Source organism: Dryobates pubescens, chromosome Z (genome assembly GCF_014839835.1).
Source record: "Dryobates pubescens isolate bDryPub1 chromosome Z, bDryPub1.pri, whole genome shotgun sequence".
Classification (NCBI taxonomy): domain Eukaryota; kingdom Metazoa; phylum Chordata; class Aves; order Piciformes; family Picidae; genus Dryobates; species Dryobates pubescens.
The window spans coordinates 94,201,264-94,227,496 of record NC_071657.1 but is presented as its reverse complement, the minus strand read 5'-3'; the positions used below and the strand labels follow the sequence as shown (position 1 = coordinate 94,227,496).

Sequence of the window (26,233 nt, the reverse complement as noted above, 5' to 3'; positions counted from 1 at the left end):
TGAAGCCGGACCAGCCATCAAAGACTGCATGGCATTTCTGCCGGCACCTGCCATGCCTGGCACATGAGAGTGCTCCAGAGCCTCTAATACACAGCAGCAGCACTCTCTTCCTGGGTACAGCCAGCTGTGAGTAATTAATTAACTGCCTCTTTGGCGTAATAGTTCTTGTCAAGTCTCCCCCCACTGTGGTAGAGCACCATTTTGCTCCCAGGGTGTTCTCTTTCTGTTATATTCCTCCCTGTTTGCATAAAATGGTTAAATTGTTATAGCTGCCCAAATACTGCACACTCTTATTGTAAATATATTCTAACTGTACATGGAACCTTTTGATACATTTTGGCAATTTTCATATTAATAAAGGTTATTAATATTTTTATTAATATTGCCATATACTTTATAATTAAAGGAAATATATCCTTTTTGACACAGCTGTGACTGTAGGTGGATGTCTATACAAGATTGAGGACAGGGCAAGTGTGGCATTTCCCTTAATGAGTCTCCTAGACTCCCAGTATTTTCAGTTCAGGGCATTCTCTGAGTCTGATGTGATTTGTCTTCTGAGTAATCCTTAATACGTATCTCTTCCAATTACTTATTTGCACTCCTCTTGAATCCACACAGTGTGACCACAGCATCCCTTGGCACGAAACACAGACCTGTACTCTGATGCATGAGAAACTACCTCCGTGTTTTGGGGTTAAATCCAGATTCTTCTGGATTTTGGTTCTGACAGCCATTAAGTCTTGTAGCAAAAGGGATAGTAGTCAAATCCTACCCACCCTTTGCATCCCAGTTATGATTTTTAGACTTCTGTGATAACATTTTTAAACTGTAGTTTCTGGAGATAAGGAGACCTATCCCACTTGATTGCTTCTTGTGCGTAAGCCACTCCCATGATCATCATTCTTGCCAGTCTCGGAATATTTTCCTCTTCTGTAGCCTTTTATAGATGAGAGCAACAGAAAACAGAGTCAGCATGCTGATGTTATAGCAATATGAATAATTTCCTTCCTAATAATTCCTAATGTTAATCTGTTTTTTAAATCACTGCCCACCAAAATTAAACTGGGTTGCTTTTTTTCTTTTGTATTTATAACTGTATAACTATCCTAAAGGGTAGTAGATACATTGCATTTGTCTAGGTGTATCCCTTAACATTGCTCTTCATCAGTAATTTCTAACCAACCCCTAAGAAACTGCTTCTAGTTTCTTTTTAGCCAGCTTTTTCATCTTTATACAGTGCTGCTTCTGAAACTGAGCAGAACTGTGTGAAGTTCTTGGTCTTCATTTCCATAAGAACAGTGAATGTAAGTATATTATGGTAACCTGTGACAGCCTGATGGGTCAGGTGTAAGATTCTGAAAAAGATGCTGCGTGGTGCTTAGTGTTACATCGAGGGTGGTGTTTTATGGCAGTTCTTGTAAAGAAGGTACGCTCATAAAAAACTAATGGAATGCTTCCATTACTGAATTTATAATAAACAGTAGTAATTCTGTCTTAAGTGAAAACAAGATTTAGACTAGAGTGATTTGGTACATGTAGACAAATTGAGTCTACTTAGAGGAAGCATTTGATCTTTCAAAATCAGTTTTGGAAATCCCAGTTGGTAACTTGACTATTTTTTTCCTCAGTTGTTACCCTTCTACTTTTCCCCATTAAAACTTACTTCCTTTTGTTGTATCTCTACTTCTATCTAATTAATATTTAAGTTTAGAAATCACAAAACATTATGTTCTCATTTAGAGTGTATAAGTAATCCCATGCACAAAATATGAGACATCTCCAAAGTCAATAGTATGAGTCCAAAATGTGATGCAATTAGACCACAGTATGCTTCAATCCATTTTAATTGTAGAAAATCAAATGGGATTAATAAAAAACAACAACATAACAGAATCATTATAAAATTATTTGCGTTTGCAAATATTTTGCCTCTGTAACAGCTTAGGTCCATAAATTTAGCACATAAAGACAGAGAGGTGATGCTTTCATTATAGTCCACTGTACTTTTTGATTTTTTTTTTATATGCATCAGATACATAGATGTAAGCATTCTAGAAATCATTTAATTTTCTCTTTATATAACTATGTGGAGAGAGTGAATACCTCTTTTTCTAGTGCTTGAATGGCTTTTTCTCAGATACAGCTAGAACTTAACTGTAGTTCATGCTCTAGAGTACTAAACTCATTCATTATGCAGCATGTCAGTCTTGCAAAATAAGTGCTGATATAGCACAGCAATAGTTACTTGAGAAATGCTGGGGGGAAAAAAATTAAGAGTATTTTTCAAAGATCTGTGTAAAGTATGCCTAAATGATATATCTGAGTATACAGGGCTTAAGCAAAGTCCTGGAAAACTCTTAGGAAGGACTATAATTAAGTTTGTAAAATTAAAACTAGAAACAAAAGAGCCATTTTAATGTTGGAAGTGAGTAAGCAATCACCAGGTGATTGGATTACTGTGTTTTAAGATGCTTTGCCTCAGCAGATGTGACATGGTAACAAACCATGTTTGTACTCGGGGATCTACGACAATGTAGTTTGAATTCCTCAACTCTGGGGAGCGTGTATGTTAATGTATGCATGTACACGAGTCTGCATGCTACAGCTGGGACATGGCTTTTGAATTGTCACCACTTCCATTGCTGTTGCACATAGCTAAGAAACGTCTGTGTTTGACATGCTTTGTTAGTAAATCCATCCTGAAATGAGACATATACTTTGACAAGTCCATTATCTAGCTGCTTCCAATAACATAGATAGCAATAAAAGTTCTTTCTTGAGCTTTTCAAATATACCAATCTAAATCAAATCCCCAAATCTTAGTGTAGTGGTTGTCTTTCATAGAAAGATAAGTTGTTTGACAGAAGTATCAGACTGTTTAGATGCAAACTAAATGTTGTGAGAGATGTAAACACCAATTACAAAAGAGTAAATGCAGTCTGTTTCTGTTCCTGGGCACCAGGTCCAGTGCATTGAGAGAACAGCAGCTGAAGCAACAGGGGTGTTGTCCTGCAGAGAAGAGTTTTGCACTGTTGCCTTGTTCAATAGGAGTTCATGCTTCCAAGTGTTTGCCATCTCTCCATTTTAAATGGACTGAAGAGTTGTTCAGCTGGCTAATACCCAGGCAGTGCTAGGGGCAGCGAATGGAAAGGGTCAAGCACTTTTGGTTTTTCATGTGAGCAGTTTCTGATAAAAGCTGAGGAAGGTTGCCATGTATTAGACAATGCTTATCACAGCATGTTCATTCCTATTTGATCTGAACATGCTGTTGCAATTATAGATGGCATTGCTTATTTGTAGGAGATAAAAATAACAAGGTATTTGGATAATTTCTGAGTTTGTCCTCCTTATGCTTATGCTCCTCCTTATGCTTTTAACACTGTGCTTGCTTTTGCTTAAGTAGTATCCTTTCCAGTAGGATTTTAAAGTTTTTTATTTATTTAGCTAAAACCAAATGAGTTTTCACCCTAATCCCTGAACTATGGCTTTGAGTCTGTTAAAATAGGAGCCAGCACATGTTCTTTTGAACCCTTTATACATACATGGAATTGCAGATACATGAAGAATAAATAAATGAAAATTCTTGACACAGGGCTGGAAACTACACGAACCATTTTAATTCAGAACAAGGAGATGCCGGATCTCACTACAGGAGAGCACTCTGGTACTATGCAGGGTTCTCCATTTTCCCCTCAGGAGCCTCTGCAGTAAAAAGTCATGGCAGGAGAACTTGAGAAGGGGAAATGAGAAAAACAGAGGGCAGGATGGAGCCCTAATCCCAGTAGTAAAATTGATGCAGACAGGACATGGATGTATTGTATGGACAAGCCCACATCCCATGTACATCTCATCCATGGAGAGGGAACGTCTTTTCTTTCAGTTTTCACTGTGTAATTTAAATTCTAGATGCAGAAGCAGGCTAAATTCTTTTGAAGTCTTGAGGTGCTGATGTAGTGTAGAAGTTTCTGTGTTAAGGGAGCACTCAAATGGGGGGGGGGGCGTTGCCCCAACCCATTACAGCTGGTGTCCATGAAAGTCACCACCAGTAAAGATTACAGTTGTGACTCACCACCAGCAGGAGAAGATAAATATGCTGTGAACTGTCTGATGCAGAAGCAAATGAATGTGTCTATTTTTAGGCACTCAGCTGCACATTATGATTATGGTAGTAACAGTATATGGAAGGGTACACAACATTTCCCATGCATAAATTTGGAGCTGCCTTTTAAAGGCATGTGATCTCAAAAGCAAAGACAAGGAGAGAAAAAAAACAAACAACAGGACAAAAATCTGTTCTGAATGCACATTTGCAAACTCAATTTCTGCTTCACACACTGGTGATGTAAGAAGGTAAATCTTGTTTAAGCTGTGGGAGATAGCCAAGTTAAATTCTGCATATCAAGGTAATACTAGATAATTTTTTTTTGGCCTCTTTTTCCCAGTGCCAGTGGAACAAAAAAAAATTTGCACATTATTTTTAAATCTGCACAAAAGTCTTGTCTTTTTTTGTAGTTTTGAACTATGCTGTTATCTGCCAAACACAATAAGCAAATATTTACAATATTTTCTAAAATATTGTCTCACAGGCAAGCCAAAAGTGAAATAATGATATTATTTTTTTCTGAAGAAATCACAGGTTTCCTCCTCAGCACCAATATAATCTTTGGCAAGTGTAATCTTTTTTGATTAAGTGTCATCATATAAGAGATTAATGGAAACGAGAATTGCAAAAAAAATCCAAATAATTCTTGATATTACTTATAAAGGGAATAGTTTACTTTAAAGATAACTGTCTAACACTGAAGAAACTTGGTGCCTGATATTTTTAGTGATTACCAAGAGTCTTCCTCCACTTGGGATGACTACTGTCGTATCAAGATTGTTAGAGATTGAGTGGATTTAAAAGCTAATGAAAAATGTCAAGTCTGGCACTGTTAATAGAATAGAATAGAATAGAATAGAATAGAATAGAATAGAATAGAATAGAATAGAATAGAATAGAATAGACCAGGTTGGAAGAGACCTTCAAGATCATCGCATCCAACCTATCATCCAACACCACCTAATCAACTAAACCATGGAACCAAGCCTCACCCTGAACACCCCCAGCAACGGCGACCCCACCACCTCCTTGGGCAGCCCATTCCAATGGGCAATCACTCTCTGTGTAAAACTTCCTCCTAACCTCCAGCCTAAACCTCCCCTGATGCAGCCTGAGACTGTGTCCTCTTGCTCTGGTACTGGTTGCCTGGGAGAAGAGACCAACTTCTGCCTCACTACAACCCCCCTTCATGGTAGTTCCTGGGCTAAGTTTAAGGCAAATTTTTTGCCTATTATCTCCAACTCTTTCAGGATACCTTCACACAGACCTGCTCAGTGGTAGCACTGGATCCTAAGCTAGCCTTGGTAGGAGTACAGCACTGACAGGCAAGGAGTTACCTAGGAAGATTTTAGTCTCCCAGCTTGTTCTATAAAGTCTGTTTGTGAATTCTTTTTTTCTGAATAAGTCAAATTTTCTTTTCCCTCGTTAGTGACACAAAAATTCTGTGGTCAGTTAGAGGATACTAATAAAGTGCCCCTTGTGAAGGACAGAGTTGCAAGTTTTATGAGCTGCTTATTGTGCATGTTTTTGTGCTCTGCTCACTGTAGTACTGAAGGATAAGATAGTGCCGTGCTAGAAAGCATAATTATTTTGTAACTAAAATAATTGCCTATGTGATTATATTATTATTATTATTATTATTATTATTATTATTATTATTATTATTATTATTATTATTACCAGCACCAGAACAAGGGGACAGAGTCTCAGGCTGCACCAGGGGAAGTTTAGGCTCGAGGTGAGGAGAAAGTTCTTCACCGAGCGAGTCATTCATCATTGGAATGTGCTGCCCAGGGAGGTGGTGGAGTCACCATCCCTGGAGGTGTTCAAGGGGAGATTGGACGTGGCACTTGGTGCCATGGTCTAGTCATGAGGTCTGTGGTGACAGGTTGGACTCGATGATCTTTGAGGTCTCTTCCAACCTTGGTGATACTGTGATACTGTGATCTACTTTAAAGAAAAGCTGGATTCTTTGCAATAAGCATTTTAACCTGGATTGCAGTCACTAATTAACTGTCAACTGGAAAAAAAATTACTTATTTCCGTGATTCTATTAATGTCACTTGCATGTATTAAAAAAAAAAAATTATTTTGTAGCAAGGAATTTTGTTTTTTTTTTTTTGCTAAATTGAAAACCAGGAAGCAATGAGTCTGTCTATTAAAAAAATCATGACAGAGTAGAACTAATGAGTCCCATTTGAAAAATATGCTTGATGAGAGCATTATGCTATGGGAGTTGCAACATATTTGGCAAATACAGTGGCTAGTACAGACATCCAGTTCCCAGAACAAAAATCTCGCTACTCATTGTGCCACTTGTAATGAAATGAAATAGTTCATGGTTTTTAGCATCTGGCACAAATAAGTTCACTACTGAAAGGAAGAAAAATGCTGTCAATTTTTTATGTGGACTGTTTATTATATAACAGACCTTGAAAGGAATTAAGAGGCAATGACATCTGTAGACAAGCTTTGTCATTCTCTTACACCAGATATATTTTTCATAATATTGATACTTACAGCAATGGAACAAACTTAGAATGTGAGAAAGAGGTTAATACTCTTCCTCAGCCATTATTTAAAGTTCATGGCTGGCCTATTTTTAGTCCACCATGTGAGAAGATACTCTCTGAAAATAGATACAGATCATGTGTCCTTGCAGAATATAGAACATTAGGACATTTCATTTCCAAAGAACATAATTGGGACTGGGAGCAGAATCTTCTTTCCTCACACCTTTTTACTTGTGGGTTTTTATTTCAGTTATACAAGCACACACTATTACGTGAGTCTTACTAACCTCTGAATATTTAACTAAAACTAATTTGAAATGTAGTTCTAATGGGACACTTTAATTAGTTAAACTTAGATTTTTTTAATTTTTTTTTTTTTTGCAGTAAATGTACATTTGTTCACATAAAGATGTGACCATGTGTGAGAGACATATTCTATCTATGCAAACATATAAAGATTTTCAGGCACATACATACACATACATGTCCAAGATGTATGTGTGAGAGGAATACCGTATAATACTCTGTTGATAACTTTGCATAGTACTAAGTACATATATTGCATTTTGTACTCCAGAGTGGTCTTTCTGTTTCTCACTACTACAGTATATCTCAACACATATTTTATTTCCCACCAATCTGTGCTTATAATATATGACCTTAAAAAGAGCTGTATTGACTGACATTAAAGGCACTTCTATGATACAAAATCAATATAGATAAATTTATTCAGAAAAGTAGACATTAAGTTATAGCCTTAAGATTGTTTCAAAATCTTTCTGAATGAATTACAGGAATATCTTTCTTATGGAAATAATCCTCAGCCTATATTTAATTCATGAAGTGAGTAATATAATTGTACTTGAATGCGATTAATGGTTAAGTAAATTTAAAATATGAGGCAAGCAGATCAACTGGAATTGTTTTGCAGAAAATATATATAACTGCTGCAAACTGTATGCTGCCTATGCACCTCTATCTTCTGGCTGATGGATGCACAGATGCTAATGGCAGTTACCAGGTCCACTGCTCTCATCAAGCCCCCTTGCTTTTAGTGCATGTCTGATCCTGAAGAAAAGTCATAAGCACAACTATTTAAGGTCTTAGTGATTGGATGCAGAGAACAAGTGTAGCGCAACTACTAAATGGAGATGACAGAAGGCTGCAGCTATCTTCACTGGTTTCTTTTTATTACTTACATAGCCAATTCCTCACCAAGTTCTCTATAATTTTCAGGATTTGCAAGTGATGAGGATATCCTACGCATCCTTGATCTATCAAGTCCTGTCTGTGGTTTGGCTTCTAGTTGCAATATCACTCTTTGTTACCCCGATACCATGCCATTACTGTGTTTGCAGTGGAAGTTTAAAGAGTCTGTTGCATTACTTCTACTCCATCTGTCATTACTAAACCATTTAACTAGTTTACTCCTGCCAGCTTGCCTTCTCTTTCCTCTATATGATATGCTGTCTTGCTGTCACCATGCCTGTGTGCACTTGCTCAGAATTTCTACTGCTTCTTACACTGCCTGTGCCATTTATTCAACTCTTTCCCCTGCAGCTACCAATATTAGCCAAAGCATCACTCTCAAGCAAATTCTGTCTTCAGAGCTGTCTAGATGACTCTACTGTTATTTCCAGAGACTTACTCTTTATTTTTACCATCTGATAATACCTCTTCTGGAGCCAGGTCTCCATACTGCACTCTTACATGTTTTTCTGTAAAAGTAGGCTCTAGAATCAGCACTTACAGTATTTTTCTACTTCTGCATACTTGCATGCTGGGGCAGCAGCCTGAATGTGGGTCATGAGCTCTTACACTTATATTGCAAGTTGCTACTCAGCGTATAACATCACTGAGCCCTTGTGCCTGATCCCACTCTAGTATCCTTTTGGTAGTTTAGAAGGCAAATTCAAATAGCCTCATAATTAGCTTGTCCCAGTTCACATAGCAAAGCAGTGACGAAGGCCAATGCAGAATTAGAAAGGGATTGTACATCCTCCTTATCTTTCTTTTTATATCCTTCTGTTATATATATAGATGTGTACATCTATAGCTGACATTGTAAATATTCTAGCACACACAAACATGTTCTGTCACACATTTGTCTGAGAAATGTGAATTAATCTTTTCATTGTTCACAAGTGCCTGGTTTTGCCTCTTTTAGGATACAGGTTATACATAATGTCATAATGTTTAGATTTTGTGTTAGAGCTTCTCTCATATCATAATACAAAGTAGGCTTTCATTGAACAGTTGCAAAGCAAAGTATATGCAAAGAGAAATGTCCTTAAAAATACTTAACATAAGTTTTGTGTGGATATTTCAGGATAAGCTAACTGGGATTTATCCAGTATCACTAAGATTTAATTTAAGCCACTTAATAATTTTATAGAGAGAGACTTTGAACTGATGGACTTTCAGTTCATAATAACAAGTGCTAACCCAGCAATTAAGAAGATAACAGCATTTCTGATCCAGAGCTTTTGGAGAGTTTTAAAATAACTCCGTGAACAAGTCACCACTAATTTTTAAATAACTGTTTTCCTGGTTATTGTTGTTACTGTGTCAGCTAAACCATAAACCTCGTGCAGATAAAGCGCATTCTCTTGAGAACTGCCTCCTTGCTGACTCAATTATTTTGACCATTTGGATTGCAGTACACAGGGGACTAGAGGAGGGAGGAGGATATAAAGAAGGAGGGATGGAACGGCAGAAGGAATTTCTTACTTGTCAGAGAAATCAGAATAAGCTCTCTGTGAAGCATTCTTTGCTCCAGTTTCTGATCTTGATCAAATAAGTGCAAAAAGAGAAATAGTCAACACTTTTTTTTTTTCTCCAGGCCATAGCTTTCTATTTCTCCTAAGGCATGTTATTTTTTTCCTGCCACCTGCTTCTTTGCTTCAGTACTTTTTTAGCCCCTAGTCAGCTCCCTGCTAGCTTCAAGCACAGATTTGTTTTCTTCCCTGCTTCCATACACAAGTTATTAGGCCCCACCTAGGACATTGCATCCAGTTCTGGGCACCCCAGTTCAAGAGGGTCAGGGATCTACTTGAAAGAGTCCGACAGAAGGCTACAAGGATGAGTAAGGGACTGGAGCACTGCCTTATGAGAACAGGCTGAGAGACCTAGAGCTTTTTAGTCTGGAGAGGAGAAGACTGAGATGGAATCTAATAAATGTATATAAATATCTGAGGGCTGGTTGTCAGGAAGCGGGGGGACAGCCTCTTCTCACTTGTGCCCTGTGATAGGACAAGGGACAATGGGTCAAAACTACAGCAGAGAAAGTTCCACCTCAACATAATGAAGAACTTCTTTACTGTACCTGTGGGGTTTTTTTCTTAGTACACTCTTAAGTCATACAGAGCACTGGAACAGGCTGCCCAGAGAGGTTGTGTAGTCTCCTCTGGAGACTTTCAAGACCCATCTAGATGTGTTCCTGCGTGACCTGTGCTACATTCTGTGGTCCTGGTCTGACAGGGTTGTTGGACTCAAAGATCTCCAGAGTTCTCTTCCAACCCCTAACATCCTGTGGTGCTGTGATCCTCATGGCCTTCCCTTTCTTCAGTAAGAGAAACTGTTATTGTTCAGCCACCACATGCTGTTCTGCATTCTAAGTGACATACTTTTTACACTACAGAGCACCAAAGTATATTTACCTAATAATTCACACAAATTTCAGTGCTACTCCAGCTACCTATGTGAAACTCTACTGTCTCTTCCCTTTTTTCTTTTTTTCTTTCTTTTATTCACAACTACTCTTCCTTTCTGTCAGGTGAATCAAGAGCTATCCTGGGAATAGCAGGACGATTTGCAGCACTATTATCAAAGGTGTTTTTTTTCTAGCAATGTGGTGAAGATCACTACCCTTAGTAAATTTAAGAAGTACTCCTCAATCAGAACTCAGAAAATACAGAGGTAGCTTTTGAGCAGTTTTTTTTTGGGGGGAAGGGTGAAGAACATAGTAGGAAAACACAGTAGCCACCACACAGGTCTCATACAAGGTTAACCACAAATTAATTGGTGTTACCAAGTGGTATCACCAGAGTTTCAGTGCAAATGCACAAGAATTGCTATGGTTTCCATAATCATCAGATTACTAGGCAGGGAAGGTGATTGGAAACTCCAGAGACAGTGGAAAAGCAATGCTACAAGAGATACTAATCTGTCCTCATGGTTTAAACCCAGCCAGAAACTAAGCATTACACAGCCAACTTGGTTCCAATGTTAAAGAGAACTGGAGGGGGAAAAGTGAGACAGCTCATGGGTTGAGATAGAGACAATTTCATAAGTAAAGCAAAAGCCACTCATGCAAGAAAAGCAAATCAAGGGATTCATTCACTGCTTTCCCTTGCTGGGCAGACGTTCAGCCATCTCCAGGAAAGCAAGGCTCCATCACATGTAAGATTTACTTGGAAAGACAAATGCCATCACTTTGAACTTTTACTCTGCACTGGGTTAGGAACTGGCTGGAGGGCTGAGCCCAAAGAGTGGTGGTGAATGGTGCCACATCCAGCTGGCAGCCAGGCAATAGTGGTGTGCCCCAGGGATTAGTGCTGGGCCCCATCCTGTTCTATATCTTTATTGATGATCTAGATAAGGGGACTGAGTCCATCACCAGCACATTTGCAGATGACACCAAGCTGGGGGCAGGTGTTGATTTGTCAGAGGGTAGAAGAGCTCTGCAGAGGGACCTTGACAGGCTTCACAGATGGGCAGAGTCCAATGGCATGAGATCTAACACATCTAAGTGCTGGGTTCTACACATTGGCCACAACAACCCCATGCAGAGCTACAGGCTGGGGTACACAAGCCCTATGAGGAGAGGTTGAGGGAGCTGGGGTTGCTTAGCCTGGAGAAGAGGAGGCTCAGAGGAGACCTTCTTGCTCTCTACAACTACCTGAAGGCAGATTGTAGCCAGATGGGGGTTGGTCTCTTCTCCCAGGCAAACAGCACCAGAACAAGAGGACACAGTCTCAAGCTGTGCCAGGGGAGGTGTAGGCTGGATGTTAGGAAGAAGTTCTTCATAGAAAGAGTGATTGGCCATTGGAATGGGCTGCCCAGGGAGGTGGTGGAGTCACCATCACTGGAGGTGTTTAGGAAGAGACTAGATGGGGCTCTTGGTGCCATGGTTTAGTTGATTAGATAGTGTTGGATGATAGGTTGGACTCGATGCTCTCAAAGGTCTCTTCCAACCTGGTTAATTCTATTTCTAATTCTAATTTCCCATGCTTCATTCTTGTCCCCTTATTTCTATATGCTGAACATGATATCATACTGTATGGAATCTCCCTTTGGTCAATTGGGGTCAACAATTCCCACTGTGTCCCCTCACAGCTTCTTGTGCATCTACCCTTCATGGGGTAGAATGAGAAGCAGAAAAGGCCTTGACCCTTTGCTAGCACCACTTGGTAGTTACAAAAACCTCCCTATATTGCCATCACTGATTTTAGCACAAAGCCAAACCAGAAACCCATACCAGCTACTACAAAGAAATTTAACCCTTCCCCAGATAAAAAACAGTACACCTGTAAGCAAGCAGACCAGTGTTCTCTTGTTTCTCAAATACCGCTTTAGAAAAAATATAAAGTGTGCTTCATTCGTTTGTACGACAGACGTGACGACTAATTCATACCACTCTTACGTGTAGTAACGCAAACTTCTGATGGGGATACTAGTAGGATATGGATGCCAATAGGATTTGGTTTATTTTACATCTCCTAGGATTTACCTGTTGGTCACAATTTGACAATACTTGTGTTTAAATCTCTAGTCTCACTGGCATAACTGGACAATGCCAATATTCAAAATGCCTTACTAGGACAAGATTTCAGCCTTGAGTGCCCCTGCCCAAGATACTATTTAGTAAATACTGTAGTACTAGTGAATATAACACACAAAAGTGCACACACGGTGGGGGAATAAAGATATTTGATTACTCAAGGGCAGAAAACTGAAATAGCGATTGTTAAATACATTTGAAATTTTCAGTTTATTCATTCAAATAATAAAAGGGGACAGTCTCTACAGTAACTGCTGTACTGTAAAGGACTAATTCCATGTTACCTTCTGTAACAAAGTATGGGTATTTCTTTACTAAGAGTGGCATGGCTCAGAAAGGAAAACCTGCAAGAAGTAGGGATTAGTTAAATGGCACAAATTTTAAGTAATTATCAGGAATTCTCAGGCCTTTGAAATTGGACTATCTCACAATTACAGACTGTCTTAAAACATTGCCTGTATCACCTAACTTTGATACTTACTTTCCTTTACCCAGATGGAACCCAGACTTAAGAGGCATAGGACATTTTATAATGTTCGAAAAGATGAAAATGACATTCTCTTTAAAAATAGCCCAGTTAAAGGATCAATGGACAGTTGAGTGAATGAAAAGATGCGTGAATAATAACCTTTCTTCCTTCCTTCCTTTCTTCCTGTATTTCTTCCTTTGTATTCTTTCCCTTCCCTTCCTTGCCCTTCCCTTCCCTGCCCTTCCCTTCACTTCCCTTCCCTGCCCTTCCCTTCCCTGCCCTTCCCTTCCCATTTCACTTGGTCTTTCACTCTTTTTAAAAATCTTATAAATATAATGAAAGATCTAGAAAAGCATGAGATGCACAGAACTGTTCTCCCTTAAGCCCCATTAAATCAATTAACAGGATGAGGAGAAGATGGATATCCTTCATCAGAGTGCTTTTATTGGTTGAGCCATATATCCTCAAAAGGATTACCCTCTCTGCATTTGAATTTAATGCAATAATAATTCTGAAGCATAAAAAATGCATATAAAGAGTTGAACAGAAAATTCTAATCAAGTAGGGAATGATGGAAAAGTATGCAGAAAGCCAACATTTAATCAACGAAGCAAGAACATACAATTTGTCAAATCTATATCCATTTTATGCAAATGCATTAAAAAGATTGCTTTCTCTTAGGAGACAGCAATACTAGCTGCCATATGCTGTCTTTAAGGCTGACTTGTCTTAAAGTGAGTTGAACAGAGCTAGACAGAAAAAAACACCTGCTGTAACTCAGTCCTGCTAGAATCCAAGCAGGGGATTTTATTCATAGTTTGGCTAGGAAGCCTATTTATTTCTCCCTTTTGCCTGCCTAAGCGTATCTCACAGCTGGCTGGAAAATTTTCTGCATCTGGGCAGCCTGAATCAGGCATGCTGGAAGTCTTGGGATCCTGAGGGCTTAGAAAATTTAAGCACATAGGGTGGCCACTGGTTTTCAAGACAACTGAGATTGTATGAACTTTGCCTCAGAGATCTAAGTTTTTATCAGGTTTTGTGCTTTGTCTGTAGGTCAGACATGTACATTACCTCAGATCAGGGCATTCTTGGTCTTTAAAATGCATAGCCAAAGAACACACATATACACGATATCCAGCTATGCTAACAGAATGGAAAAAATAGCAAAACCCTGAAACAAAAAAATCATGTTTCTTGATGCATCTCTAGACATAAGAGAGGGTATCCAAGCATTACTCTGTTTGTAAGCAAAATTTAACCAAACCTCCTGTGCTTAAATTAAGAAATGGAATCTTAATATGGAGAATTGTGGGAATCCCATTTAAAGATAAAAATGTATGTAGTCATTATTACTTACATGAAAGCCTCTAAGAAAAATTTGAAGTCATACATTATATTTATATATGATTAAACAGAATGTGCTAAAGCAATTTGAACAATTTCAACTGTTGAAAAAGCACCAGAAGTGAAATATATTGTATCCCGTTCTCATATGCCTTAAACGAGTTGTGAGACAAAGATGTAGTCATTTCCTTGGTGTGGTATTAATCCTAGTCCTTCTGTTTGCCTGCTGTCATATGGGAACACAGTGCAATTCCTCCTTTCTGCCAAAGTTGACCAATAATTCAAAAATTACAGTAAATTACAAACACATACAGAATATGACTTCTTAAAACCTGTTTTAAATGTATTTAACATCCTCGTATAGCCCCAAATCCATAAATAGACCGCTTTTTTCCTACAATTCTCTCAATCACTTCCTCAGTATATTGAATTCCATGACTTTGTTTCTAAGAGAAAAAATAACTATCTCAGTAAAGTGATTTCTTCCTTTCAATGACCAGGAAAATAAGACTGATGCAGTTTTCCATCCTTTGAAAGCAGAGTGTAGCATATTAAAAATAATTTTTAAAAAAGGCAAGAAAAGACACACTGTTAAAGTTGTGCATTAGATTTATTATTATTATTAATAATAATAATAATAATAATAATAATAATAATAATAATAATAATAATAATAATAATAATAAAACAACCAGGTTGGAAGAGACCTTCAAGATCATTGCATCCAACCCATCAACCAATCCAACACCACCTAAACAACTAACCCATGGCACCAAGCACCCCATCAAGTCTCCTCCTGAACACCTCCAATGCACCACCTCCCCAGGCAGCCCATTCCAATGGGCAATCACTCTCTCTGTATAGAACTTCTTCCTAACATCCAACCTAAACCTCCCCTGGTGCAGCCTGAGACTGTGTCCTCTTGTTCTGGTACTGGCTGCCTGGGAGAAGAGACCAACATCCGTCTGTCTACAACCTCCCTTCAGGTAGCTGTAGAGAGCAATAAGGTCACCCCTGAGTCTCCTCCAGGCTAAGCAACCCCAGCTCCCTCAGCCTCTCCTCATAGGGCTTGTGTTCCAAAGCCCTCACCAACTTTGTTGCCCTTCTCTGGACTCGCTCCAGCAAGTCAACCTCCTTCCTAAACTGAGGGGCCCAGAACTGGACACAGTACTCAAGGTGCGGCCTAACCAGTGCAGTGTACAGGGGCAGAATGACCTCCCTGCTCCTGCTGGCCACACTGTTCCTGATGCAGGCCAGGATGCCATTGGCCCTCCTGGCTGCCTGGGCACACTGCTGCCTCATGTTCAGCCTACCATCGACCAGTACCCCCAAGTCCCTCTCTACCTGGCTGCTCTCCAGCCACTCTGACCTCAGCCTGTAGCACTGCATGGGGTTGTTGTAGCCAATGTGCAGAACCCAGAACTTGGATGTGTTAAATCTCATGCTGTTGGACTCTGCCCATCTGTCCAGCCTGTCGAGGACCCTCTGCAGAGCCTTTCTATTCTCCAGCAGATCAACTCCTGCCCCCAGCTTGATGTCGTCAGCAAATTTACTGATGATGGACTCAATGTCCTCATCCAGATCATCAATAAAGATGTTAAAGAGCATGGGGCCCAGCACTGATCGTTGAGGCACACCACTACTGACTGTCTGCCAGCTGGATGTGGCACCATTCACCACCACTCTCTGGGCACAGTTGTATGTAGAAGTGACCTAATGAAACTTCAGTTATTTTTTGATGTAGTCATAAACAGACTTTAGTGACCTACACGTAAGAGAGACGTAGTTTGGGGATAGAAATAGTACCTTTTAGTACCTCAGTTGGATCAGGGGGAAAAAAAATCAGGCTATACAGATCTTCCAAGAGCTTCATCTTCTTTTTTCTAGCAACCCTTTTTCCAGTCTGCCTAACAAAAAGTATTACCTCTATCTAACTCTATTCTCCTGGAGTAAAGGTCCTAAAAACATATTGGAGAAATTAGCTATGGTTGGAGCTTGGTCACAGCTAGGACAGCCTTGTGGCTGCCTCTGTAATTGTGGCATCTTAGGATACATCAAAGCAGTCATCCAGAAATACTGAACCCATGCAAAATGATAATTTTTGCATCTATGGAAACATCTAGGTTCAGTTTGTTTGGGGCTCTAAGCAACCTAATGTAGGTAAAGTTTAAACTAGGTAAAAATTGCTTCTCACTGCAGAGGTGATCTTTAAAGGTCCCTGATGCTTTACATAGTTTTGGAAACAATATGTGGGAAGGCCAAGATGAGCAATAAAGTCAGTACACTATAAAGGAGGAGAAACAAACGTAATTACCTAGCCAATCTCTAACATGAAGAAGACAATTTCACCTCCAACTTAGTCTGGGTTTGCACAGGTCTGAATCACTCTTGCCCTTTAACAACTTCAGCTATGTAATAGACTCCTACTCATTTCCTCAGACTTCACTTACTATTTTCTTCATGCAGAGGTGAGACAAAATTGTTATTTCATTTAATTAAAATATTATATTGGGCAGCATAATCTATTTACAGTCTTGCTCCAAAGGATTAAATCAAAGCAAGCATGAGTAAAAGGTTTTTCTTTACAAAAAATGTCAGCTTTCAATTTGGCAGTTTGTTCTTTTGTTACCTTTCTTTTAAAACACAAATCTATTTCTCCCAGTACTTTCTGAGTTACATAATACACATTTTTACTGGTTTTTTTTTTCCTCCCCAATATGATATTTAAAGCAATATGCAAGGATTTGAAAATGCAGTACTGCCTGTGATTAAGACTCAGGGAAATGTATTTTACTTGTCTGAATAATTTCATTTTTAAATAAAAGAGTGCTTCAAAGAAAAACACAACAATTTGCAATGGCACATTTCTTCCTTCCTCTGTAATTTTCCACCTTCTGACTTCTGAAATATGGAAAGTTTGTCATTTATCATAAATTTTCACAGAAAACTAATCAACAAAACTAGTGCATTAGCAGGATGTAATGTCTGAAACTACCCCAGCAGTGTGGGTTTGTATCTATGTTGGTACCTTCAATAGGCAGCTCAGGCTGGGCAGATGTTTCTGTATACATGGGTATATCCATATGTCCTGGTTTGAGGTAGAACAGAACTAATTCAGCTCAGTCTCTTCTTAGTAACTGCACTTTGCGAAGTTAATGGCATGCTTTTGCAGACAAAGTCTGCTTCTAGAAGTGATAGTGCTTGATGTTTGTTGCTACTAAAAATTGGTAGGCAAAAAGCTGTTGTTTGTACTTGCTCCTGAAGACACAAAGGTCACTGCAAAATCTTGTTGAAGTGCTGTAAAGAAAAAGGTTGCACCTGTGGAGAGAAGTGGAAAGGACAGGTGGCTCTAAAATGACTGGCTAGGTATTCCATTCCATACACATCATATTATGCTGAAAAACCACAATCTTCTTTTCTGTGGCCAGCATCTGAGGAGGACTCTGTCTGTTCTTATACATTCTGTCCCAACCCATGTATTCTTGAATCTGGTCCAGTGTGGGTTTTCCCCAGTGCCTGTCCACAGCATCAGTGGTAAGACTGTTGTAACTGTCCTCAGGAGGTTGGATTCAATATTGATTTTCTGTATATCTATGCATTAATTATTTTATTGTTATTATTTAATTCAAGTTGGTTTAGTTTTCCAAGGTCTCTCTCCTTTTTTCCCCCTTTCTCTTCTCCTTTGGAAAGGGATAAGGGTTAACAGAGCAGCTCTCATTTGTCTAGTGGACAGCCCAGCCCTAACCCTTGACAGCAGACACACAGAGTGAAGAAGGTGGGCAGATGAGAGAGGCATAAAAGGACTTGAGGTTCCAAGGGTAAAAATCCTGCAACAAGGTGTGTTTTGCTGGGATACCAAAGATGAGATTAATGCCTTTCTGGCTGGGCTGGGCTGATTCTGCATGCAATAGCCATGCAGGTCTAAATTCTCCCTTGCTGTCTATATCATACTCTCCTATGATGCAATTAAGATACATCACTGGTCACTTGTCTTTTTATTCCAGCTCCCCTTTTTTAAACTTACTCTGCCCTACTTCTCAGCTTTGACTCCAGCTATCTTTTCTCCAGTTTTTGTGCTCCAGTACTTTTCTTTTTTTTCTTTCTTTTTTTTCTTTTTTTTCAGGAATTTTAATTTCTCCATCTGTTTTTAAAGCCAGCCTTCCTGCATTCTTTGTTTTGTTTTGTTTGGCTTTTATTTTGTTTTGCCTTTCTCATAAGTCTTTGTGTTCCTCCTTTTTGTTTTCCTCCCATTCTTTCTTTCTATTTTACTCATTCTTCCTGATCGTGACTGGAGTTAAACTTTCCATTCTCACAGCCTTTTTTTATGTTCCCCCCCTCTTCTATATAATTTCTGGTCCATTTTTGCTTTCTTTAGTAATTTCCTTTCTCTGCCTCCTGGGCATGCAAAACAAGCTATTCACTTTCAGAAACAGGACACACCAAAAAAATAATAAAAAAATTCTACTGAAAAGTCCCTGATCAAGGCAAGACAAGTAATAATTATTGCCAGCTTCTCAACATCAGCTAAGACTGCAGTAAGGCAGCCTCATACAGAGCTGGGGAGGTAGTTATGGACTTTTTGCATGATGCCACCATACTGCAAGAGGTGGGAACAGTGAATAACCTTCCCATGGCTAGGAGATAGTAACTGAAGCTTTACTGAGAAATGGATTATTTAGATGAGAAGGAAAACAGGCTTCTCCTCATCCTTTAGGAAGACAGTTAGATGGAATCTCTTTATAATACATATTCCTTCTTACAGAATATATCTGGATGGGTATCCTGGGATTCCTCCTCTTGCTAGTGTAGAGTCTTGCACCTGGGAAAGAACAACCCCATGTACCAGTATAGGTCGGGGACTGACCTGCTGTAGAGCAGTGAAGGGGAACAGGACCTGGGGGTCCTAGTGAATGGAAGGTTAACTATAAGCAGCAATGTGTTCTTATGGCCAAGAAGGCCAGTGGTATCCTGGGTTGTATTAGAAGGGGTGTGGTCAGTAGGTCGAGAGAGGTTCTACTCCCTCTCTACTCTGCCCTGGTGAGGGCACATCTGGAATATTGTGTCCAGTTCTGGGCCTCTCAGTTCAAGAAGGACAGGGAGCTTCTTGGAAGAGTCCAGCACAGAACCACAAAAATGATTAGGGAGTGGAACATCTTCCTTATGAGGAGAGACTGAGGGAGCTGGGGCTCTTCAGCTTGGAGAAGAGGAGACTAAGGGGTGATCTCAGTCTGTTTATAAATATGGAAATGGTGAGTGCCAAGAGGCTGGAGCCAGGCTCTTATCACTGATGCCCAATGACAGGACAAGAGGCAATGAGTGGAAGTTGAGGCATAGGAAGTTCCACGGAAACAGGAGGAAGAATTATTTCACTGTTAGGGTTACAGAACACTGCAACAGTCTGCCCAGGAGGGTTGTGGAGTCTCCATTTCTGGAGATACTCAAGACCAGCCTGGATGAGTTCCTATGTGACCTGGTATAGGTGATCCTGCTTGGACAGGGTGGTTGGACTAGATGATCTCTCAAGGTCCCTTTAAAGTCCTTAGCATCCTGAGATCCTGTGATCTTTCCAAGTTCCACTGCAATTATTTCGAAAGGATGTATTTTCTTGAGGAACGAAAGTTGTTTCTTTGCTCTTAGACCACGCCCATGCTTCTTAATTGCCTTAGTAACCAAGAACTTCCTTCAAAGGGAGATGCCCAGCCCCTTCCCAGGTGCAAGGGGACTATTTGAAGAACCACTGTGGTTTTGTTGTGGAATTCCTCCATCATCTCTGTAAGCAGGACTTTAACAGGGTGGAGATGGGAGGGGAGGACAGGAATTCAACTGAACTGTGGACAAGTATACCTAAGCCTGCTTCTTAGAGAGTTGGAGGTATGGAATACATGAGATATGTGAGACTGCAAATGTATGGGTGGTTGAAAAAGCAACTTCCAGCAGGAATGCAGTGGGCCTCAGTGAAGGGCATGAGAACACTGGGAGTTTGGGTGGCTCTTTTACAAAATTCTTGGCTTACTGTAGGAACTCCTAGGGATATTCCACTGCCAGTGAAATTACATTTACTTTTACAAAACATTTATGTGACTGCTGGTTGTATTTTATTTTCTCTGTGTGCATTTACATATACAGAAGAACATGTGTTCTTCCTTACACATTTGGCTTGCTAACACAGGAGATGCTGCCTGCCTGAGCCCCTCTCCGTGCTTACTTCTGATTACTCTCAGCTTTTAAATACACTGTTCAATCTGTATGACAACTGACTATGTTAATTTTCCTAACACTCAGTAAGGTCTGCAAGAGTGAGCTTGAAACTTTTTTAGAAATTGTTCCTTTTTTATTTAAAGCCAAAAGGACATTCATAGCTTTTTGGTACCGATACATTCAAGTACATATGCTTGTAGATGGCACTTAAATAGAATTATTCTTGGAGGAAGATTCCCTGAAGGCCTGTAGCAGACTGGGGAAAATACCAGGGGGTTTGTATGTTAAGGGTCTGATACAAATTCATTTCTTTGAAGGGCAGGACTGTATGCTTGTGTGTTTACAAAATGAGTTAAATTCTGGAAGTTTTCCTGTTGATTTCTGCTAGCCCTGCAGCTAACTGTAATGTAACTGGTGTAATATTTGAAAACACAGGGATTGCACAACTTTATACAGTTATTGCAAAAGCTGATCTTGTTGTCAGACAGTGTAATTCCTACTTAGCTTTTATCTTTCTGTTGTATTTTTCCTCTTAAGCTCCAAGGAGAATAATAAATAATATGTGAAAAGTCAGCTGAAGAAGACAATGTTTCACCTCAGAAATAAGAATCCTATTGCACTGTTCCAGTCACTTCACTAGAAAAGAGATGAAAATGTAATCAAAAGATTAAACACAGAAAGAAACACAAAAAAGTCCAACAAAGAAATTATTTATCAAGAAAGCAGAGGATATTTTTTGAATACACATCATTTTGTGTATATTTGCTGACCATTATTGTCGTTATGTTTCCTTCCCATTTAGGAGATTGTCAACTTCAACTGTCGGAAACTGGTCGCTACAATGCCTCTTTTTGCTAATGCAGACCCAAATTTTGTGACTGCCATGCTAAGCAAACTGCGGTTTGAGGTGTTTCAACCTGGAGATTACATTATCCGAGAAGGCGCTGTGGGTAAAAAGATGTACTTCATTCAGCACGGTGTTGCTGGTGTCATCACCAAATCCAACAAGGAGCTGAAGCTGACAGATGGCTCTTACTTTGGAGGTGGGTAGGAAAAAATGCATTAAAACATCTGAGTGAATGCACTAGAACAAAACATGTTCAAATGTCAGAAAGTCTAGCCTTGTTTATCTAGACACAGTTCCAACCTCAGTGAAAAGTATATGGAATATTTCTGAATTAGACATTCTGAGTCTGCTCACTCTTGTACAGACAGCAGAATGACCTCAATGAATTTGGAAGCAATTTTGAATTAAAAGCATTGTTATTTTAGTAGACTGCATTTGAATTAAAACATAATCATTGGCATAGTAATTTTATAGCTATTTCAAGGTAAAACAAGCAAGATTTTTGAGTCATAAATGTAAAATACTTCTAAAAGGTAAAAATCACTCAAAATCACACAAAAATTAGGCAGTGGGCCATTATTTATATGGGATAGTTGGTATTAATGAATATTTCAAGCATTTGTTTTTCATTTAGTTTTAGCACACAGCAATCTTTATCTTTCACAGAATCACAGAATGTTAGGGGCTGGAAGGGATCTCGAGAGATCATCTAGTCCAACCTCCCTGCCAGAGCAGGATCACCTATAACAGATCACACTGGAATGCATCCAAATGGGCCTCCAGAGAGGGAGATTTCTGTTATATACAATAAGAAATTGGAGTCCCTGTCTGACTAGGTACCCTTCTAACAGAATAAAAACTAGATGTGAGTTTTAATCCAGGTTGAATTTGTTTGATAGCCCTAATATATAAAAATAACTTCATGTAGGTGAAAGCATCTGAATGTTTATACTTGTGTGAAAGCAATCTTTCTTTATATGTAATAATTGTCCAGAGATGAAAACATTGATTCTTCTGACTATAAATTGTGTTTATGCAATAGAATAGGTACCTCTCTGCTTCTGTGAGTAGCAGCAAGGCTGGTTTCCAGAGGCTTATTGTGGTATACCACCACTTCCCTAACAGTTACAGTTAGCTGGTCATTGTATTAATTTTCTCTTGAATTTCATGAATCATCCCAGAACTGAGCCAAAAGACTTTGAGAAAATATTTAATTGAAAGCCCAGTCAGTTGCATTTAGCTGGTATACACAAGGGGAAATTGTAGAAAAGTCCATTGGGCTCTGGATTTGAATTGGGCTATAGTGTTATTTAACTAATCCCTTTTTAGAGTAATACACTAAAGCAACTCCTACTGATTGGCCAGCAGGCCTTGTCACTCCACAGTAGCCTCTGCAAGGTGATTTGTGCCAGTATTTGTAGAAGCACTTCAGTAAAGAGGTCTTGTGCTTATCCCATGGGCTTAAACAGTAGATGCTGAAGACAGAAGATTAAGGAGGAAGAAAAGGTAAGTGCTGAGGGTGAAGAAACAGAGCAACCTTGATCTTGGTCTCCTGTATGCTTAGCAATGCCCCAGTTAATGAAAATGAGTTTGCAAGAGCCTGGGTGCCGAATCTGACCATAATACTCTCCTGAACCAGTAGAGGATCAGAGGAGATTGCACACGAAAGTATTTTACATAACTGTCAGCCTGTTGTTGCAGTGCAAACGACTGCTTAGCTCATCCTGTTCATCCTTCTTAGCAGGAATGCAGACAAAAAATAAGCTATTTGCAATATCCAGACACCACAAGAACTTATCAAACTGCATACTAAAGCATTTTTGCTCCTCCAAACTGCTGCTGGCTTGAGACAAAAGGTGCAAAAAGGTGGCAATTGCACCCAAAGCCTGACAGCTGCTGAGACAAATAGGAGAAAATAGCTGCTGCAGGAGAGGCAAGGCAAGGAGAGACAAGGTGAGTAGAGTCAAGTCGAGGTGAGGAGAGTCAAGGAGAGTTGAATCAAGAGGAGCGGAGAGGAGAGAAAAAGACAAGCACACAGGGAGAGAGAATCTGAGAAAGAAAGCGCCCTAAGATCTAAAGTGGTGTGATCTAGACCTGTTTTAACAAAACATCATATAGCATTGTGAATTCCCAGAGGGTATTTCAACACCTATTTATGTGCAGCTGAAAAAAGAGGAAACAAGCTGCACATTGGATAATGTAAACTGAAAAAGTTTTGTTTGTCAAAGCATAAAAAAACCCCAAAGTTCTAATATTCTGGTCTCTGTGGAGAAGACACTCTTTCTCTGAAATATGTGTCAGAATCTGAATAAAGCTTCCTGATTAAAGCAGGCACAAGAAGTGTTGCACAGTGACAAGATAACAAGCTGGAAGAGTATGCCTGCATTTAAATCCTAGGACCAGTAACTCCTTTTTCTTTTTTGTTTTTCTTTTTTTCCCTAATGGAGACATGTAAAATCTGAGGCTGAGATACTATTAAAGAAACTGAAACTTGCAACTTCAACTGTCTAGCTTCCAGGACTGATATAATAAATCAATATCAACACTTCTACTCCCAAAACCAAGAGAAGGGCACAGAAGTGGGAGGAATGTGTCATACCTAAACAGATCCTTTTTCAGTTTTTGTCTTATGAGTTGTAAGTTCCCAGTCCTATCAGAGATGCTAACAGTTGGACATTTAAATTCTCTGGCCTGATCTTCATTTTTAATTAAAAATAGTCTTCCCTATGGATCTCAATGTTGTAAGTCTGACATGAAGCTAGATAAATGTTACAGCTGCATGGAAACCTGTCTCAAAAAAAAGTGCCTGGATAACTGTCAATGGAATAGATTAATCAGACTACATGTCACTTCTGCTTTATAGTCTCTGCTGATTTTGGGGAGAGGTGCAGAGCAATGATGCTAGAGAGCCCTCCATAGATCTGGGCTTGGTTACCATCTGCCTCTTTCCTCATCTGCACTCACTAATTTATCTTTTCTACAGGGAAGGAATAACTACAAGTAGCCACACCTTTGGTTTATTCATTGGTGTTCCTATGGAAAGAGCAGACCTCCGTGTGTGTTCATAAAGCTGAACTTTGTGTGCAGAAGCAGTGTGTGTGATGCTAATTTTCATCCCAGTAAGCTTTTTCAGACTGCTGATTGAAGGATCATATCATCTCACATATCTACTCCAAGTGCTAGTAAGAATTTGAAAGTAATTTCTGGTACTACCATTTTCATCAGGGCTTGTACCCCCTACACCCACCCTCACTTTCAGGAATGACCACAGAGGAAATGTTTTAAAGACAGTGCCATAAATTATGTCTTGAACAGCCATGGATCAATGGAAAGATTCTTTCATAAAGATTCAGGACAATCCATTTCCCTTTGCCATCTACTGGCATTTAAAGAAATCAGTAACTTCTGTTGTCTTAGCTTAGAATTCCTGTGCTCATGCAATGTGCTTGTGTGACTTTTTTAATAAATGGCTTCACATGGCTTGGATGGGAGGATGCTTTGCTGGGTAAAATATTGGTTGGCTGGCCAGGGCCAAAGAGTGGTGAATGCAGTTAAATCCAATTGGTAGCTGATCACAAGTGGTGTTCTCCAGGGGTCAGTGATCTGGATGAGAGGGACAGTGCAACCTCAGTAAGTTTCTAGATGACTCCAAATTGGGTGCGAAGTAGGAGAGCTTTGCAGAGGGAGATTGGTGGGCTGATATTACTTGTATGAGTTTTAACAAAGCCAAGTGCTGGGTCCAGCACTTGGGTCAGAACAACCCCATGCAATACTATGGGCTGGGGGCAGAGTGGCTGGAAAGTTGCCCAGCAGCAAGGGACCTGATGGTGCTGGTTGACAGCCCTCTGAACATGAGCCAATCAGTGTGCTTAAGTGGCTGAGAAGGCCAAGAGCATTCTGGCCTGTATCAGGAATAATATGGCCAGCCCACGTAGAGGAAAGGGATTGTGTTCCTGTACTTGGCACTTGCTGAGGTAAGGCCACACCTTGAAACTTCATTTCAGTTTTGGGCCCCTCACTACAAGAAGGGCATTTTGTTGCTGGAGTGTGTCCAGAGAAGGGCAATGAAGCTCATGAAGGACTCGTAAAAGAAGTCATATGAGGAGCATCTGAGGGAAATGGGATTGTTTATTCCGGAGAAGAGGAGGCTAAGAGGAGACCTCATTGCTCTCTACAACTACCTGAGAGGAGGTTGTATTGAGGTTGGTGTTGGTCTTTTCCCTCTAGTATCAAGTGATAGGACAAGAGGAAATATCCTGAAATTGTGCCAAGAGAGCTTTAGGTTGGGTATTAGCAAATACTTCTTTACTGAAAGAGTGGTTGGCATTGAAATAGGGTGTTTAGGGAGGTGGTGGAGTCACTGTCCCCAGAGGTGTTAAAAATATGTAGACAACACTTTGGGACGTGGTTTAACAGCCATGGTGGTCTGAGGTCACCAGTTGGACTCGATGATCTTAGAGGTCTTTTCCAACAGAAAAAATCCATGACTATGAAAATGAACAGGGATTTTTAGGCAGTTAAGAATATATGAAGTTAGTTTCCACTATATTGCAGTTACAGAGTCTTTTCAGCATTAGTGAAAATTCTGTAAACCACAGTTAACCAGTGGAGAATCCAAGGATTTAAATCCTCTATTGCTCCTTTAACTGGATTCTTCAGGACCCTATCTTGTTAGTTTTTGAGGAAATACAGCAATACTCACTTCTTAAATATCCACACTTTTTTTTTTATGTCTTTTTTCAGTCTTTTTCCTTCTGTTTTGTAAAATGTGTCACCATTCCTCAGTACTAGGAATGAGATTGCTGCTACTTTCAGCAAAGCACTCTTTTCTCTTTACAAATAAAAGAGAAACTTTTTCATATTAGGGGAAACAAAGTTGACCTAAATGAAAATTACAACCTTCTCCTCCTAGCTGCTTTCGTAGGAACAGCTTAAATATGAATGAAGAAAGTGAGGAGAGAATGGACACACAGGA

General features: G+C 39.6%; 1 protein-coding gene across 1 annotated transcript in view; it reads left to right on the top strand.

Moving 5' to 3' along the window:
• The window catches only part of HCN1 (hyperpolarization activated cyclic nucleotide gated potassium channel 1), a 219,261-nt gene that overhangs the window by 175,735 nt on the left and 17,293 nt on the right, over positions 1–26,233 (top strand). The window contains exon 6 of the mRNA XM_054178730.1: positions 21,214–21,454. Within this exon, the coding sequence (XP_054034705.1) occupies positions 21,214–21,454 (241 nt within the window). The remainder of the gene's footprint in view (positions 1–21,213; positions 21,455–26,233) is intronic.